The sequence below is a fragment of the Pristiophorus japonicus genome, chromosome 3 (assembly GCF_044704955.1).
Source record: "Pristiophorus japonicus isolate sPriJap1 chromosome 3, sPriJap1.hap1, whole genome shotgun sequence".
Classification (NCBI taxonomy): domain Eukaryota; kingdom Metazoa; phylum Chordata; class Chondrichthyes; family Pristiophoridae; genus Pristiophorus; species Pristiophorus japonicus.
In genome coordinates, this window is record NC_091979.1 from 111,610,753 (window position 1) to 111,625,986 (window position 15,234).

At 42.9% G+C, this 15,234-nt stretch overlaps 1 protein-coding gene across 1 annotated transcript in view; it reads left to right on the forward strand.

The window, feature by feature from the left end:
• The window catches only part of fastkd1 (FAST kinase domains 1), an 82,952-nt gene that overhangs the window by 29,695 nt on the left and 38,023 nt on the right, over positions 1-15,234 (forward strand). The window contains exons 4-6 of the mRNA XM_070875705.1: positions 13,368-13,493; positions 14,228-14,647; positions 15,085-15,195. Coding sequence (XP_070731806.1) covers positions 13,368-13,493; positions 14,228-14,647; positions 15,085-15,195 — 657 coding nt within the window. The remainder of the gene's footprint in view (positions 1-13,367; positions 13,494-14,227; positions 14,648-15,084; positions 15,196-15,234) is intronic.

The following is a 15,234-nucleotide window of genomic DNA, read 5'->3' on the forward strand; positions in this document are numbered from 1 at the left end:
CTCTGCCTCTATCTTGTCTATCCCTTTCATGATTTTAAATGTTTCTATAAGATCACCCCTCATCCTTCTGAACTCCAAGGAGTAAAGACCCAGTCTACTCAATCTATCATCATAAGGTAACCCCCTCATTTCTGGAATCAGCCTAGTGAATCGTCTCTGTACCCCTTCCAAAGCTTAGTATATCCTTCCTTAAGTAAGGTGACCAAAACTGCACGCAGTACTCCAGGTGCGGCCTTACCAATACCTTATACAGTTGAAGCAAGACCTCCCTGCTTTTGTACTCCATCCCTCTCGCAATGAAGGCCAACATTCCATTTGCCTTCCTGATTACCTGCTGCACCTGCAAACTAACCTTTTGGGATTCATGCACAAGGACCCCCAGGTCCCTCTGTACCGCAGCATGTTGTAATTTCTCCCCATTCAAATAATATTCCCTTTTACTGTTTTTTCCCAAGGTGGATGACCTCACACTTTCCGACATTGTATTCCATCTGCCAAACCTTAGCCCATTCGCTTAAGCTATCCAAATCTCCTTGCAGCCTCTGAGTCCTCTACACAACCCGCTTTCCCACTAATCTTAGTGTCATCTGCAAATTTTGTTGCACTACACTCTGTCCCCTCTTCTAGGTCATCTATGTATATTGTAAACAGTTGTGGTCCCAGCACTGATCCCTGTGGCACACCACTAACCACTGATTTCCAACCGGAAAAGGACCCATTTATCCCGACTCTCTGCTTTCTGTTCGCCAGCCAATTCTCTATCCATGCTAATACATTTCCTCTGACTCCGCGTACCTTTATCTTCTGCAGTAACCTTTTGTGTGGCACCTTATTGAATGCCTTTTGGAAATCTAAATACACCACATCCATCGGTACACATCTATCCACCATGCTCATTATATCCTCAAAGAATTCCAGTAAGTTAGTTAAACATGATTTCCCTTTCATGAATCCATGCTGCGTCTGCTTGATTGCACTATTCCTATCCAGATGTCCCGCTATTTCTTCCTTAATGATAGTTTCAAGCATTTTCCCCACTATAGATGTTAAACTAACCAGCCTATAGTTACCTGCCTTTTGCCTGCCCCCTTTTTTAAACAGAGGCGTTACATTAGCTGCTTTCCAATCCGCTGGTACCTCCCCAGAGTCCAGAGAATTTTGGTAGATTATAACGAATGCATCTGCTATAACCTCCGCCATCTCTTTTAATACCCTGGGATGCATTTCATCAGGACCAGGGGACTTGTCTACCTTCAGTCCCATTAGCCTGTCCAGCACTATCCTCCTAGTGATAGTGATTGTCTCAAGGTCCTCCCTTCGCACATTCCTGTGGCCTGCAAATTTTGGCATGGTTTTTGTGTCTTCCACTGTGAAGACGGAAGCAAAATAATTGTTTACGGTCTCAGCCATTTCCACATTTCCCATTATTAAATCCCCATTTTCATCTTCTAAGGGACCAACATTTACTTTAGTCACTCTTTTCCGCTTTATATATCTGTAAAAGCTTTTACTATCTGTTTTTATGTTTTGCGCAAGTTTACCTTCGTAATCTATCTTCCCTTTATTGCTTTTTTAGTCATTCTTTGCTGTTGCTTAAAATTTTACCAATCCTCTAGTTTCCCACTAACCTTGGCCACCTTATATGCATTGGTCTTTGATTTGATACTTTCCTTTATTTCCTTGGTTATCCACGGCTGGTTATCCCTTCTCTTGCCGCCCTTCTTTTTCACTGGAATATATTTTTGTTGCGCACTATGAAAGAGCTCCTTAAAAGTCCTCCACTGTTCCTCAGTTGTGCCACCGTTTAGTCCTTGTTTCCAGTCTACTTTAGCCAACTCTGCCCTCATCCCATTGTAGTCCCCTTTGTTTAAGCATAGTACGCTCGTTTCTGACACAACTTCCTCATCCTCAATCTGTATTACAAATTCAACCATATTGTGATCACTTATTCCGAGAGGATCTTTTACTCGGAGATCGTTTATTTTTCCTGTCTCATTACACAGGACCAGATCTAAGATGGCTTGCTTCTTGTCGGTTCTGTTACATACTGTTCTAAGAAACAATCCCGTATGCATTCAATCAATTCCTCTTCTAGGCTACCCTGTGCAATTTGATTTGACCAATCGATATGTCGGTTAAAATCCCCCATGACTACTGCCGTTCCTTTTTCACATGCCTCCATTATACCCTTGATTATTCCCCGTCCCACCGTGAAGTTATTATTTGGGGGCCTATAAACTACGCCGACCAGTGACTTTTTCCCCTTACTATCTCTAATCTCCACCCACAATGATTCAACATTTTGTTCATTGGAGCCAATATCATCCCTCACAACTGCCCTGATATCATCTTTTATTAACAGAGCTACCCCACCTCCTTTCCCTTCTTGCCTATCTTTCTGAATCATCGGATACCCCTGTATGTTTAATTCCCAGTCTTGGCCACTTTGCAACCATGTTTCTGTAATGGCCACCAAATCATACCCATTTGTAATGATTTGTGCCGTCAACTCATTTACTTTATTTCGAATGCTGCGTGCATTTAGGTAGAGCGTTTTCATCCTCGTTTTTAAACCATGATTTTTAGTTTTGACCCCTCCTGCAGCCCTTTTATATTCAGTGGCCCTTTTTGTTTCTTGTCTTTGGTTTCTCTGCCCTCCACTTTTACTCATCTCTTTTCTGTCTTTTGTTTTTGTTTCCCTCTGTCTCCCTGTATTGGTTCCCATACCCCTGCCATATTAGTTTAACTCCTCTCCAACAGCACTAGCAAACACTCCCCCTAGGACATTGGTTCCGGTCCTGCCCAAGTGCAGACCGTCCAGTTTGTACTGGTCCCACCTCCCCCAGAACCTGTTCCAATGCCCCACGAATTTGAATCCCTCCCTGCTGCACCACTGCTCAAGTCACGTATTCCATCTGTGCTATCCTGCGATTCCTGCTCTGACTAGCACGTGGCACTGGTAGCAATCCCGAGATTACTACCTTTGAGGTCCTACTTTTTAATTTAGCTCCTAGCTCCTTAAATTTGTCTCGTAGGACCTCATCCCTTTTTTTACCTATGTCGTCAGTACCAATGTGCACCACGACAACTGGCTGTTCTCCCTCCCTTTTTAGAATGTCCTGCACTCGCTCGGAGACATCCTTGACCCTTGCACCAGGGAGGCAACATACCATCCTGGAGTCTCGATTGCGGCCACAGAAACGCCTATCTATTCCTCTTATGATTGAATCCCCTATCACTATCGCTCTCCCACTCCTTTTCATGCCCCCTGTACAACAGAGCCAGCCACGGTGCCATGAACTTGGCTGCTGCTGCTCTCCCCTGATGAGTCATCTCCCTCAACAGCACTCAAAGCAGTGTATCTGTTTTGCAGGGGGATGACCAGATGGGACCCCTGCACTACCTTCTTTGTACTACTCTTCCTACTGGTCTTCCATTCCCTAGCTGGCTGTGGATCCTTCTCATGCGGTAAGACCAACTCACTACACGTGCCACTTATGTCATTCTCAGCATCGTGGATGCTCCAGAGTGAATCCACCCTCAGCTCCAATTCCGCAACGCAGTCCGTCAGGAGATGGAGGCGGATACACTTCTCACACACGTAGTCGTCAGGGACACCGGAAGTGTCCCTGAGTTCCCACATGGTACAGGAGGAGCATATCACGTGACCGAGCTCTCCTGCCATGCCTTAACCCTTAGATACCCTTAAATTGGTAACAACAATGATACAGTTTATTTACTGATATAAAAAAGAAAAAGAAAAGCTACTCACCAATCACCAGCCAATCACTTACCCCCTTGGCTGTGACGTCACCTTTTCATTCCTTTCTACTTCTTTTTTGCCTTCTCTCCCCGCTGTAGCTGCACAAGCACGCCTTTATAGGCCGCTCCGACACTGCTCCCGCCTCTCGCCAACTGCTGCTGCCTTTGGAACATCCGCTGGGCCTTTATAGGCTGCTCCGACGCTGCTCCCGCCTCTCACCAACTGCCGTGTTGATGCACATAAGTTTCTTTGATGATTCAAACAGTTCCTGTGTCATGTAGGCCGACGTTAGATCCAATTTGGTGAACGATTCTCCACCGGCTAGCGTTGCAAACAGGTCATCAGCTTTCGGTAGTGGGTACTGATCTTGTTTCAAAACTCGGTTGATCTGGATCTTGTAGTCTCCACAAATCCTGACCATGCCATCGCTCTTTAACACCGGAACAATGGGATTGGACCATTCATTAAATTCGACTGGTGAGATGATCCCCTCGTGTTGTAGCCTGCCCTATTCGAGCTTGACCTTTTCTCTCATCATGTGCGGGACCACCCTGGCTTTGTGATAGAAACATAGAAAATAGGTGTAGAAGTAGGCCATTTGGCCCTTTGAGCCTGCACCACCATTCAATATGATCATGGCTGATCATGCAACTTCACTACCCCATTCCAGCTTTCTCTCCATACCCATTGATCCCTTTAGTTATAAGGGTCATATCTAACTCCTTTTGGAATATATCTAATGAACTGGCCTCAACAACTTTCTGTGGTAGAGAAGTCCACAGGTTCACAACTCTGAGTGATGGAGTTTCTCCTCATCTTGGTCCTAAATGGCTTATCCCTTATCCTTAGACTGTGACCCCTGGTTCTGGACTTCCCCAACATCGGGAATATTCTTCCTGCATCTAACCCGTCCAATCCAGTCAGAATTTTATATAGTTCTATGAGATCCCCTCTCATTCATCTAAATTCCAGTGAATATAAGCCTAGTCAATCCAGTCTTTCTTCATATGTCAGTCCTGCCATGCCGGGAATCAGTCTGGTGAACCTTCGCTGCATTCCCTCAATAGCAAGAACATCCTTCTTCAGATTAGGAGACCAAAACTGAACACAATATTCAAGGTGTGGCCTCACCAAGGCCCTGTACAACTGCAGTAAGACCTCCCTGCTCCTATACTCAAATCCTCTCACTATGAAGGCCAACATGCCATTTGCCGCCTTCACCGCCTGCTGTATCTGCTTGCCAACATTCAATGACTAATGTACCATGACACCCAGGCCTCGTTGCATCTCCCCTTTTCCTAATCGGTCACCATTCAGATAATCTGCCTTCCTGTTTTTGCCACCAAAGTGGATAACCTCACATTTATCCACATTATACTGCATCAGCCATGCATTTGCCCACTCACCTAACATATCTAAGTCCCCCTGCAGCCTCCTAGCTACCTCCGCGCAGCTCACACTGCCACCCAGCTTAGTGTCATCTGCAAACTTGGAGATATTACATTCAATTCCTTCGTCTAAATCATTAATGTATATTGTAAATAGCTGGGGTCCCAGCACTGAACCTTGCGGTACCCCACTATTCACTGCCTGCCGTTCTGAAAAGGACCTGTTTATTCCTACTCTTTGCTTCCTGTCTGCCAACCAGTTCTCTATCCACGTCAATATAATACACCCAATACCATGTGCTTTAATTTTGCATACTAATCTCTTGTGTTGGACCTTGTCAAAAGCCTTTTGAAAGTCAAATACATCACATCCACTGTTCTCCCTTGTCCACTCTACTAGTTACATCTTCAAAAAATGCTAGAAGATTTGTCAAGCATGATTTCCCTTTCATAAATCCATGCTGACTTGGACTGATCCTGTCACTGCTTTCCAAATGCGCTGCTATACATCTTTAATAATTGATTCCAACATTTTCCCCACTACCGATGTCAGGCTAACCGGTCTATAGTTCCCTGTTTTCTCTCTCCCTCCTTTTTTAAAAAGTGGGGTTAATTAGCTAACCTAAAATCCATAGGAACTGATCCAGAGTCTCTTGAATGTTGGAAAATGACCATTCCTGGGGCCACTTCCTTAAGTACTCTGGGATGCAGACTATCAGGCCCTGGGGATTTATCGGCCTTCAATCCCATCAATTTCCCTAACACAATTTCCTGACTAATAAGGATTTTCTTCAGTTCCTCCTTTTCGCTAGACCCTCGGTTCACTATTACTTTCGGGAGGTTATTCGTGTCTTCCTTAGTGAAGACAGAACCAAAGTATTTGTTCAATTGTTCTGTCATTTCCTTGTTCCCCATTATGAATTCTGACTGCAAGGGACCTACATTAGTCTTCAGTAATCTTTTTCTCTTCACATATCTATAGAAGCTTTTGCAGTCAGCTTATATGTTCCCTGCAAGCTTACTCTCGTACTGTTTTCCCCCTCCTAATTAAACCCTTAGTCCTCCTCTGCTGGATTTTAAATTTCTCCCAGTCCTCAGGTTTGCTGCTTTTTCTGTCCAATTTATATGCCTCTTCCTTGGATTTAACACGACCTCTAATTTCCCTTGTGAGCCACGGTTGAGCCACCTTCCCCTTTTTATTTTTATGCCGAGACAGAGATGTACAATTGTTGTCGTTCATTCATGTGAACTTTAAATGTCTGCCATTGCCTATCCACCGTCAGCCCTTTAAGTATCATTCGCCAGTCAATCATAGCCAATTCACGTCTCATACCATCGAAGTTACCATTCTTTAAGTTCAGGACCCTAGTCTCTGAATTAACTGTGTCACTCTCCATCTTAGTGAAAAATTCTACCATATTATGGTCACTCTTCCCCAAGGGGCCTCGCACAACCAGATTGCTAATTAATCCTCTCTCATTACACAAGTCCCAGTCTAGGATGGCCTGCTCTCTAGTTGGTTCCTCGACATATTGGTCTGGAAAACCATCCCTTATACACTCCAGGAAATACTCCTCCACAGTACTGCTATCAGTTTGGTTAGCCCAATCTATATGTAGATTAAAGTCATCCATGATAACTGCTGTACCCTTATTGCACACGTCCCTAATTTCCTGTTTAATTCCATCCCCAAGCTCCCTACTACTGTTTGGTGGTCTGTACACAACTCCCACTAACGTTTTCTGCCCTTTGGTGTTTCGCAGCTCTACCCATATAGATTCCACACCATCCAAGCTAATGTCCTTCGTAACTATTGTGTTAATCTCCTCTTTAACCAGTAATGCCACCCCACCTCCTTTTCCTTCCTGTCTATCCTTCCTGAATATTGAATACCCCTGAATGTTGAGTTCCCAGCCTTGGTTACCCTGGAGCCATGTCTCCGTAATCCCAATTACATCATAACCGCTAACAGTTATCTGCGCAGTTAATTTATTCACCTTTATTACGAATGCTCCTCGCATTGAGACTCAGAGCCTTCAGGCTTGTTTTTTTTAACAATCTTTGTCCTTTTAGAATTATGTTGTAATGTGGCCATTTTTGATTTTTGCGCTTGATTTCTCTGCCCTCCACTCTTGTTTTTCTCCTTCCTACCTTTTGTTTCTGCCCCCATTTTTACTTCCCTCTGCCTCCCTGCGTAGATGGATGAGCCTTGTGTCTGGGCCTAGGTGAATCTGCACCTTGGCTCCCTTGAAGCTGCCAATTCCCGGTTCAAACAGTGAGGGAAATTTGCTCAGCACTTGAGCACACACATCATCCGTTTATGACAAAGCTTTGACATCGTACCATTTCCATTTTATTTTCTCGAGCCAACTCCTGCCGAATAATGATGGGCCGTTACCCGGGATAATCCATAACGGTAGATCATGAACCGCTCCCTCGTACGACATTCTTACTGCTGCACTACCGATCCATAGTATGAGTTTTTTGGTGTAGGTACACAACTTCGCATTTATCAGACTCGGCTTGGATCTCTCTGCCTTGGTCTCCCACAGCTTTTCGAAAGTCCTCTGGCTCATTATAGATTGACTCGCACCTGTGTCTATTTCCATGGATACCAGCACGCAGTTTAAGTTTACCTCCATCATTATCGGTTGGCTCTTTGTTAGGAATGCACGTATGCTCTACACTTCCTCTTCAGAGCTCTTGAATGTCTTGGGCTGCATCGCCAGATCCACGCTGAATTGATCATCATCCAAGTGGTATGTCGCAGCTCGCTTGCTCCGCTGTGGACACGTCCACTGAAGGTGCCCCATCTTCGCACACCCTCTGCATGCATACTGCCTGAAGTGGCACTGATGGGGTCGGTGATTGTCCCCGCAACGCCAACACGTTGAGCTCGGATTTACGCCCGAAGGCGGGCTTTGAGCGGCTCCCGTTCTCGCATACGCAGTCGAGTAGGCCCTCGATGGTGAACTTTGAGCAGCTCCCGGGCTTGCAGACGCAGTCGAGTAGGCCCTACCACGTGCAGCTCTGCCGGCCGTCGATACAATTTTGTACACAGTACTTGCCGTGGATTTCCTGTTGTGTTGCGATATCTGCTTCGTGCTTTTCTGCGTGGACATGCAAGCCTGGGCAATGGTGATGACCTTGCTGAGGTCTGGCGTCTCCGCAGCCAGCAGCTTACTTAAGGTCGCCTCGTGGTTGACCCCGATCACGAAAAAGTCACGCAGTCTGTCTTCCAGCACAGGCCCAAATTTGCAAGGCCTTACAAGATGTCTCGGGTCGGCAACAAATGCCGCTACGTCCTGGCCTTCTGGACGAACGTGCGTATAGAAGCGATATCTGGATATGAGGATTCCTTCTGTGGGTTTAAGGTATTCCCGAACTAGAGCACACAGTTCTTTGTAATCCTTTTCTGTAGGAAGAGTGGGTGAGAGCAGATTCTTGATGAGTGCGAGGATTGTGGGACCACAGACGGTGAGAAGAACTGCCCTACGCTTCTCTGCATCCTCGTCTTTGTTTAGGTTGTTTGCCATGAAATACTGGTCAAGACGATTGGTGAAATCTCCCCAATCCTCTCCTTCATTGAATCGCTCGATAATTCCAACAATACTCGATCGTGCTGTGCTCGCCATACTTTTGCGTGGGTTCGTATTTGCCTTGGCGCCAGTTGTAGTGTATGAAATGATACAATGAACTCCGTACTGTGAGCCAGTGACCAGGTGTAATCTGGTCAGTCTTTAATGGCTTCCAGAAGTGAAGATACAAAGGTGAAGTTCAGATTATATACCGGGCCCAGCATGAGTGTACCTATGACCCTAGGACCTCCGACGGTAGTGCCCCCTCGTTGTGGGCAGACCTTATGTACAGACATTACAATGTTAACTTAAGATGTTGGGAAGAATTATAAAATAATTTAAAGGTATTTGAGAGAAACACCGCAGATGTGTATAGCTGAGGTGGTGGGATGAGATAAGGTGGGTTAAATGGAACAGAATCCAGCAGACTTGGGACTAAAAAGCAGGCAAGAGACAGGCCAGAGTGGAACTAGGACAGAAAATTGAAGTGGCAAGTGTCAGGGAGCTCATGGCTGCACTTGTGGAAATTGTTTTGCACCATTTTTTGGTTTCCCTTGTGTAAAGGCCACCATGAAGTGAGCAGCAGATACATTACACTAAGCTGAAGGAAGTACACACAAATTGCTTCACACATGGATGAGGTGTTGGCATCTTGGACAGTGGTATGGAAGAAGGTGAGTCAGCATGTCATCTGCGGCACTTGCACAAGTAGGCAATGGGGAAGGATAGCCGATGTTGGGGTGAAAGGTGAGGACAAGGAGGGACTCTTATCATTGTGGGGAGTGTGGAGAGAGACATGAGAGCAGAGCACAGGAAGTGAGACAAACCCGGCTTGGGGTCTGCCTATCATAGCAAAGGGGGATTCTTTGCTGAAGGAAAAGGAACATTTCAGAAGCTTTGGTCTGCAAGGTGGCATCAAAGAGCAGGTCTGATGCAGAAATTGGGATAGAGGAATGAACTCCTTGCAGGAAGTGGGCTGGGAAGAAGTATAATCCAGGTATTTGTTCGAGCCAGCGGATTTTTAATAGATGTTAGTGGAAGGTCTATCCCTGGAGATATAGAAAGAGAATGAAAAAATTAAGAGATCGACCACAAGGTGGAAAGTTGAAGCATTGTTAACAAAATTCTCTAAATCAGGGTGAGAACAGAAAGCTGCACCAACACAGTCATCGATGTAACAGAAAGAGGTTAGGTAGGCAGTCTGAGTAGAACAGGGGGAAAACAAGTGTTCCAATATATCTTGCAATAAGAATAACTGGGACCCATGCAGGTTCCCATTGTGGCACCCTTTAGCTGGAGGAAATGGAGTTAAAGGAAAAGCTGTTCAAGGTGAAAAACCAGATCAGCTGGATAGAGGTGGGTGGTAGTGGTTGGGGACTGGTTGGGTCACTGTTCAGGCCATACTGGTGAAGGATGTTTCAAATTTCCATTTAAAAAATAATCTTTTCCTTCCTTATTGAAATGTTAATCCATTTTTGGGGACGTATGAATCCTGAGAGCAGCACTAAACACGGACCTTTAGCATTTTCTACGGACCTTGCACTACTTTTTACTCAACTACTACAAACTAATGAAGGCATGAATGTCAGCTCCTTGAAGACTTCAGTCTCATTATCCATTCTAGTAAGGTAGTGTCTGTTGAAACTTGAAAGGGTAGTCAAGAATATTCACTTTGTAATAGCATATGTGGTCATTTCCAAATTATTTAGCATTAGATTAAGCACTTTTGTTGGGGTTGAAGAGGGGAATAAACTATCCAATGCTCTTAAAATTCTGACAGTTGGATAGTTCGTTAAAACTCTAGGTTTAATATCCTGAATCTTCTGCTTTCATTTTCCAAAAATAGGTTCTCTTTTTCGAAATAAAGCTTCACTGGATTATATAATAAAACTGAACATGCTGGAAATACAAAGCTCTGCACCCAAAGTATTAACTCTTATTATTTCTTATTGGATTGCTGACAGAAGTGCCATGAATTTCCAGCATTTTCTCTCTCCTTTTTTCATAGATTTCTTTCCTTATTTTTACTGAATTGAAAAGTTAATATTTGGGTGCTTGGCTCTGATTCAATTCATGACAGCAATGATGGAATAATCTGTTGAGAACAAGGTAGCAGCATCAATTTGGAGGAGAAATTGTAAGGATTTTGGGGTGAATTTTCCACAATCATTTTTTGGGCGCATTCACCCGAGATGCACCAACTTTGTGCGCTGGCGCCGAACAAATATGTCCCCATCCTGGCCGCTCTGCCGCGTGTCCCGGGTCCTGGCGCGGCGTATATAGTGGAGTGGGGGACCTAGCTGCAACACTGCGCTGAAAGCAGTGCCGGCAGCTATCCTCATGCGCGAATACTTCTCGCCTTCCCAGCGTGTCCTGTAGGCTGTGAGCAGGACCCGATGCTCGCCGCCCCTATCCCTGGCCGAAGGGACGACCCGATGTTCGCTGCCCCTATTCCTGGCCGAATGGTCTATCGCACCGGCTGTGGATCTCTCTCTCCTTCCCCCCCCCCCCCCCCACTGATGCTGCTGTGGATCTCTCTCGCCTCCTCTTCACCGATGCCGCTGTGGAACTCTCTTTCTCCCACCCCCCCCCCCCCCCCGACTGATGACACTGTAGATCTCTTCCCTGCCATCCCACCCCTTCACCGATGCCGCGTTCAGCCTCTCCCTCCCTCCCCCTTCATAGATGCCGCGTTGAGCCTAGCCTCCCAGTGTGCGTCTTGCCATTCCTATCCCAGGCCAAATGACCTCCTGTACAGGCTGGTCACTGCCAAGTTTAGTTGAAGGTAGGATTTACTTCAGTTCTTTATTTGTTAATTGAATTATTTACTTCAATTCTTTATTTTTTATTGAATGCTTATTACTTTTTGTGCTGTGTTTAGTGCTTTGTAAGTCTTGGTGCTTTAGGTGCAAGTCTTCTCCACTTCCTTCTATTTTTTATTAATTCATTGCTTATTACTTTTTGTGCTTTGTTTAGTGCTTTGTAAGTCTTGGTGCTTTAAATGTACTAACCTGCACCGATTTCTTAACTGCCCGCAAGGTTTTTCAGAACTGGCCACATACGCTGACCTAAGTCGATTTGGAGTAAGTTTTAGCTGGCCAAAATGGCATAACTGGCCAAAAATGGCATAAGTGGCTGGGAATGCCCCCTTTTGGGAAAAAAAAACTCAACTGAAAAAAATCATACCTAACTGAGTTACTCTGGAGCAAGTTTATTGGGGAAAGTGGCGTTTTTTAACTTACGCCAGGAAAACCAACTTACTCCAAAAAAAATTGGAGCAAGTCATGGCCAAAATTGAGCCCTAAAACACTAACTTTAAATAGTAAAACATTAGTACCCATTTAACTTGATTAACCTGGGTCAGGTTTGTGACTGATTTCTCATTTGAAGTGTTTTTACGAGAAGTGGATAAATATTTGGGGAACAATGTAAGGGTATTGGGAAAGTGCAGAGGTAGATTTTTCTCAGAGCCAGCATGGGTGTGATAGGTGGAACTCTTTCTATACTATGAAATCTAAAAGAATATCCTCTATCTTCTCCCTTCGGGAATGTGTTTTGGAGAATGGAAAGTAACCAGTGTAAGTCATCAAATGTCATTAAAAATCAGCATAATTAAAATCCCGCTTTTCAAGAAAAGGAAGCAGGCTATATTAATGCTCACTGAGGGTAGATGGCAGAATGAGATGACAGTTTCTAAAGAGAATTGGAGGGATAGATGTTTGTCTATCTCACCCAGGCAGTGCATAGAGAGGAAAATTGGGTAGAATGGGTCAAATGCCCTGCCTGATTTATCTTTCAATAATAATTTACAGACAAAAATCTACCCCATACAGTGTTGGATGATGTTATGAGGTCTTTGGGTAAGTGAAATGTCATGAATTAAATATATTAGATAAGCCCTGGTAAAATGCTTAATGGAGGCCAAGCTGCAGCTCAAAAAGCTAGCCAAATCTGATTAGAAAATAAATGTATTATATAGTGTAGTGACTGGTAGGACATATGTCTTTGATGTTGATGTAGTTTCTGCATTGAGACAAATTATAGTAACATAGGAAAAGGAATAGGCCATTTAGCTCCTCAAGCCTGTTCTGCCATTTAGTGTGATAATGGCTGATCTGAGACCTAACTCTATATACCTGTACCAGCCTTTGCCCCATATCCCTTAATATCTTTGGTTAACAATCTTTCAATCCCAGATTTAAAATCAACAATTAAACTTTGATCAAATCACCCCGTAATATTCTAAATTGCAAGGGATACAACCCTAGTTTGTACAATCTCTTCTCGTAATTTAACTTTTGGAATCCAGGTATCATTTTAGTAAATCTACGCTGCACTCCCTCCAAGGCCAGTAAGGTGTGGTGCCCAGAATTGGACACAGTACTCCAGATGTGGTCTAATCAGGTGCCTTGTATAGCTGCAGCATGACTTCTACCCCCTTGTATTCTAGTCTTCTAGATATTCCAGCATTCCATTAACCTTTTTGATTATTATTGGTGCTATTTAACACTATTGTTCTTCCAGTTCATTTTGGTGTGACCAAACCCAAAAGATAAATGAATACCTAAATCTGGACTGAATAAAATATCACATTTACACCACTGTAGTATTGTTTTAAAGCTGTTTCTGTTATGACAGGTTTAATATGGCTACATTATCCAAGTTTGCTGTGTGTCTGACTGATCAGCATATGTACCATAGTCCACTAATGGGAGAAATCACTGATATTGTGAGCAGGAAACTAGAATCTATACAGGATGCAAGGTAAGGTTGTTAATGGGCAAGTAATATTAGTGGTGTTGGTTCCTATGACTGCAGCCTTTTGTGTCACTAATCTTGCATTGGTTTCAGGTTTGTTTACTTAACAGCAAGAACTCCACTTCAAAATAATTCATTGCACATGAAATGCTTTGGAATGTTTCTGAAAAACATAAGATGCTATATAAATGGAAGTTTTCCTTCCGGGCGTAAAGGGAGAAGCTGTAGAATTTTGGGGGTTGGTGTATTCGTTAATGTATTTTAATAAAGCAATATTTCTTTAAGCATATTTCCTGAAGTTGATCAAAAGGATTAATATAATGTTGACAATTATAGATAAGTTGGTGTTCTTTTGCACTAGTAAGTTGCCAGCAATTATTTTTTTATTCCAAAAGATAGAAGATGGTTGCCAGACCAAATAATCAAGCAAACATTTTTCAGATGTTTATGAATGTGATCTTGAAATGATATAAATGGATCATGACTAAACCACAAAACAATTTGATTTCAATAAAATAGATCTTAAAAAAAAATAGCAGTATAGTACTTAAAAAAAACAAAATATTTGCCTGTACCAATCCCTACTGGTATTTACTCGATCTGTTAAATTCAATTCTGTGGTATAGGGAAAATATGTATAACTTTTGTTGCAATATGGAACATCAAATATTATGCAAAACAATGAATAATTTTGAAAGCATTAATTCTATCATTGCTAATGAAGTCTGTCTGTTGAATAGGATACTTTCATCATTAATGTTGAGCATTTCTGGAATGGTCTCCACACGCCTTCGCAATTGTCTGATAGAAAAGGCAGAATTTCTATTGGATACCAGGGATCCCTCCAAAGATACCAGGGATCGCTATCAGTTTAACAATTCACGCCGAATCGTACAATTTCTACGCAATATCAAGTTCAATTATCGTCCTTTGTTGGGAAAATGCAACAAGATTTTTCTTCAGAACATAAAAAGACTAGATGCTGATAATATAAGTATAATCCTTGGGGTGTACCAGTCTCTACATTTTAACAATTGTGACTTTCGGTTAGCTGCTAAATGGAGACTTACTGAACTTATGAATACTCACACTGATCCTGCCAGTTTTGCCAGGCTGTTTGCAGCATTAGGACCTCTATCAGGACCAGCGATTAGGGAAAGGTATGTTAATAACTTTGGCAATTATGGCATCTAAAAATAACTTCTGACCATTTTCTTTAGTTATTCATTGCATTAGAAAAATGTGAAGTTGTGCTTTGTTTTTCAGATTTCTATTATTGTTACATAGTTTTAAAGTTTCTCTCAAAAACCCTGTAAATGTCATTGATTTGAGATTTTAATTTCATGATCTTTATCCATTTAAGAAAGACTGAACTAAATCCCAGTAAAAAAATGAATGGAAGCTATTCATAATTTAGCTTTTAGCATTTAATATTGAAAAACACCTGATTTAAATTGATTGCAAATACCGTAAAATATGTAATGTCAATCAGAAATGTCAAACTATATACATTAGCGCTATTATATTTTAATGAGTTTTGACTTGTGCAATTAACAAAATAACTTGCAACAATCTTTTTCCTCCTTACCACATAAAGGCTTGAATCTACTACCTTGTTAATGGTTGAAGAGTTTAGCCCTTCACAAACATTAGCAGTAGTAGAGACCATGGGAGAGATGGAATGCAGGAATCCACAACTAATTCAAAAGTAAGTGTATGTTCTATTGCTTACGTGTAATGGATGTAA